General features: G+C 34.3%; 1 protein-coding gene across 1 annotated transcript in view; it reads left to right on the forward strand.

Moving 5' to 3' along the window:
* CCDC15 (coiled-coil domain containing 15) overlaps window positions 1-856 on the forward strand; it is a 63,142-nt gene extending 62,286 nt beyond the window's left edge. Inside the window, exon 15 of the mRNA XM_007463639.1 lies at window positions 735-856. Within this exon, the coding sequence (XP_007463701.1) occupies window positions 735-856 (122 nt within the window). The remainder of the gene's footprint in view (window positions 1-734) is intronic.
* The last annotated feature ends 1,790 nt before the right edge of the window (window positions 857-2,646 follow it).

The following is a 2,646-nucleotide window of genomic DNA, read 5'->3' on the forward strand; positions in this document are numbered from 1 at the left end:
TTCCTGCTGTGACTAGTATTTCTGTTTCCTGTCCATTCTTAAATATATTGATTTACATACTGTAGAGATTATATAGGCTTCATACACACACTGAAAGTACTGCAAGTATTTGTATTCCTGTTGCCCTGTGATATGAGTTTCTTATCAGTCCTGTGAGTTATATTTTAAAAACACAAATCTGATCATGCCATTCCCCTATCATCAAACCCGTAGGACTTACCATTACAGTACAAAATACATATCATATTTGGCATATTTTCTCTCTGGCTCCAGGCAACACTCCAGCCTTATCGAACTTGCTACTGCCATGACATGCCACATTTTTTTTATACCTTTGCACCCCACACACTCATTTCTTTGCCTAGAATGCCTTCTTTCCTTTATTTTTATTAATCCTTCAAGACCATCTTAAATGTTACCACTTCTGGAAATCTCTTCCATCCTCTCCTAGTTTTTCTTTCATTCCAAACTTCATTCTGTGATGACATTTTGTATATGCCTCTGGTCTGGAAATATTACACTGCAATTTAATTCTTGTGTCCATCCTCTCCCTTATCTTTTCTGTAATCACAGAGTACTTGGCATGTGGTAAGTACTCAATAAATATTTATTCAGTGAATGGGTTAAAGTTAATTCCTATGAGACTAGGCAGAGAAACAGTACTAATAGAAAAAGGTTGGGAGAATTGTTTAGAATCTGACTTCATTCACCACTGTTCAAATCTTTATTTGCAGCATATACCCGGGCACTACATTCAGTCATCAATTCCTGTGATATCCCTGAAGGGAACTCAACTCTTCGAGTCGCCATTCATAATTTTGCTTCTGCACACAGACGGACTTTGAAAAATCTGTAATAAGAATCTGAAATCAACGGTTAGTATTTCAACCTTCACTTAAAGTCAACCCTGAGAGATTATTTATGAAAAGCTGTTAAAGTTTATAAGATGTGTAATCTGAAAAGAAAGACTGTCCCACATAATAACAGCTATCACTATAATTAGATCATGACCATTGTTTCACTCTGTGCTTGGCACCAAGATTGAAAGTTGGCTTCCAAACTTGTCTATTTGCTGTAAACCACATGGAGCATGTTACTTTAAAAATGATCAGTCAGACTGGTAAGGTTTCTCTCACTTTGCTCCGCTCTGATCAGAAGAGATTATTAGAAATCTTTGAGATTATCTCATTTATTGTCTTTCTATATCTGTACTTTGAGTCTTGACAAAATTGAAAATGTCTGGATGAAGCAAAAGAGAAGATGATGAAATGAGTTTCTGAGCCTCAGTGGCCATGTGTTTTGCTGTTAACTTTTCTAGTTGTGTATAACAATTAGAGACGAGAACAATCTGAATTTGATGTATGTTTTCTTTTCTCAAAAATTTTTCTCTCCTGTTTTTTAATTTATTCCCTCTTTCCCCATTCGGTGACAAGGGACATAAGACTTCTTCATTTTATAATTTTTATTGCAAAAAAGAGAAAGGCAAATAAACTCTGTCTTTTGGGCATCTTTTATGTGAAATAATTGTGAGTGACATTTCAAAAAGTGAATCTGAAGTCAAAGTGAATAAAGTTCTACCTTATTTCCCTATCTTTAAAAAAATCTGGTGAATGCCATACCTACAGAGCAGATGAAATAAAAATTGCTATAGTTAGTATGAATTTGTTATTTCTTCACAGTGTTTCTTGACACAAAATATGAAAAGGTTTAATATTGTGAATTTAAGATAGGTACTGACATTTTCTTTTTCCTATGTCTTCTAATGGTCAGTGTTAAAAAAGCACTTAGGTTATGTCTCAAAAAACACCTAAATATCTAGCCAGGTCATTGCAAATAAGAGTCAGAATTACCCATGTGACAAGATTGACTGGTTATTTAACCAGATTAATTATTCAGTTCAGTCAAAATCCTTATGTAACTATATCCTTGATTTAGCCTTTCTGAGTTGTATTTTTTAACAGCTTCATTGAGATATAATTTATATACCATTTGATTCACCCACTTGAAATGTACAATTCAGTGGTTTTTAGTATATTCTAGGGTTGTACAACCGTCACCACTAACAAATTTTAGAACACTTTTGTCACTCTAAAGAGATGCCCCTGTGATCCAGCAACCCAAAATAATTGAAAGCAGGATCTTCAACAGATATCTGCACACCTATGTTCATAATGGCATTATTCACAATAGCCAAGAGGTGGAAGCAAGCTAAGTTTCCAACAAAATGTGGTATATATGTACAGTGGAATACTATTCAGCCCTAGAAAGGAAAGAAATCCTGTCACGTACTATAGCATGGATTAGCCTTAAGGACATGATGGTAAGTGAAGTAAGCCAGAAACAAAAAGACAAATACTGTGTGATTCCACTCATATGAGGAACCTAGAGTAGTCAAATTCATGGAGACAAAGTGGAGTGATGGTTACCAGGGTCTGGGAGGAGGGGGAAATGGGAAGTTGATTAATGAGTAGAGTTTCAGTTTTGCAAGATGAAAAAGTTCTAGAGGTCTGTTTCACAACAATATGCATATACTTAACACTACTAAACAGTATACTTAAAAATGGTTACAATGGTAAATTTTAGATTATGTGTGTATGTTTTTTTTTTTACCACAATTAAACTTTTTTTTTTTTTTTTTTTTTTTGT

The sequence above is a fragment of the Lipotes vexillifer genome, unplaced genomic scaffold (assembly GCF_000442215.2).
Source record: "Lipotes vexillifer unplaced genomic scaffold, Lipotes_vexillifer_v1.1 scaffold442, whole genome shotgun sequence".
Lineage (NCBI taxonomy): Eukaryota > Metazoa > Chordata > Mammalia > Artiodactyla > Lipotidae > Lipotes > Lipotes vexillifer.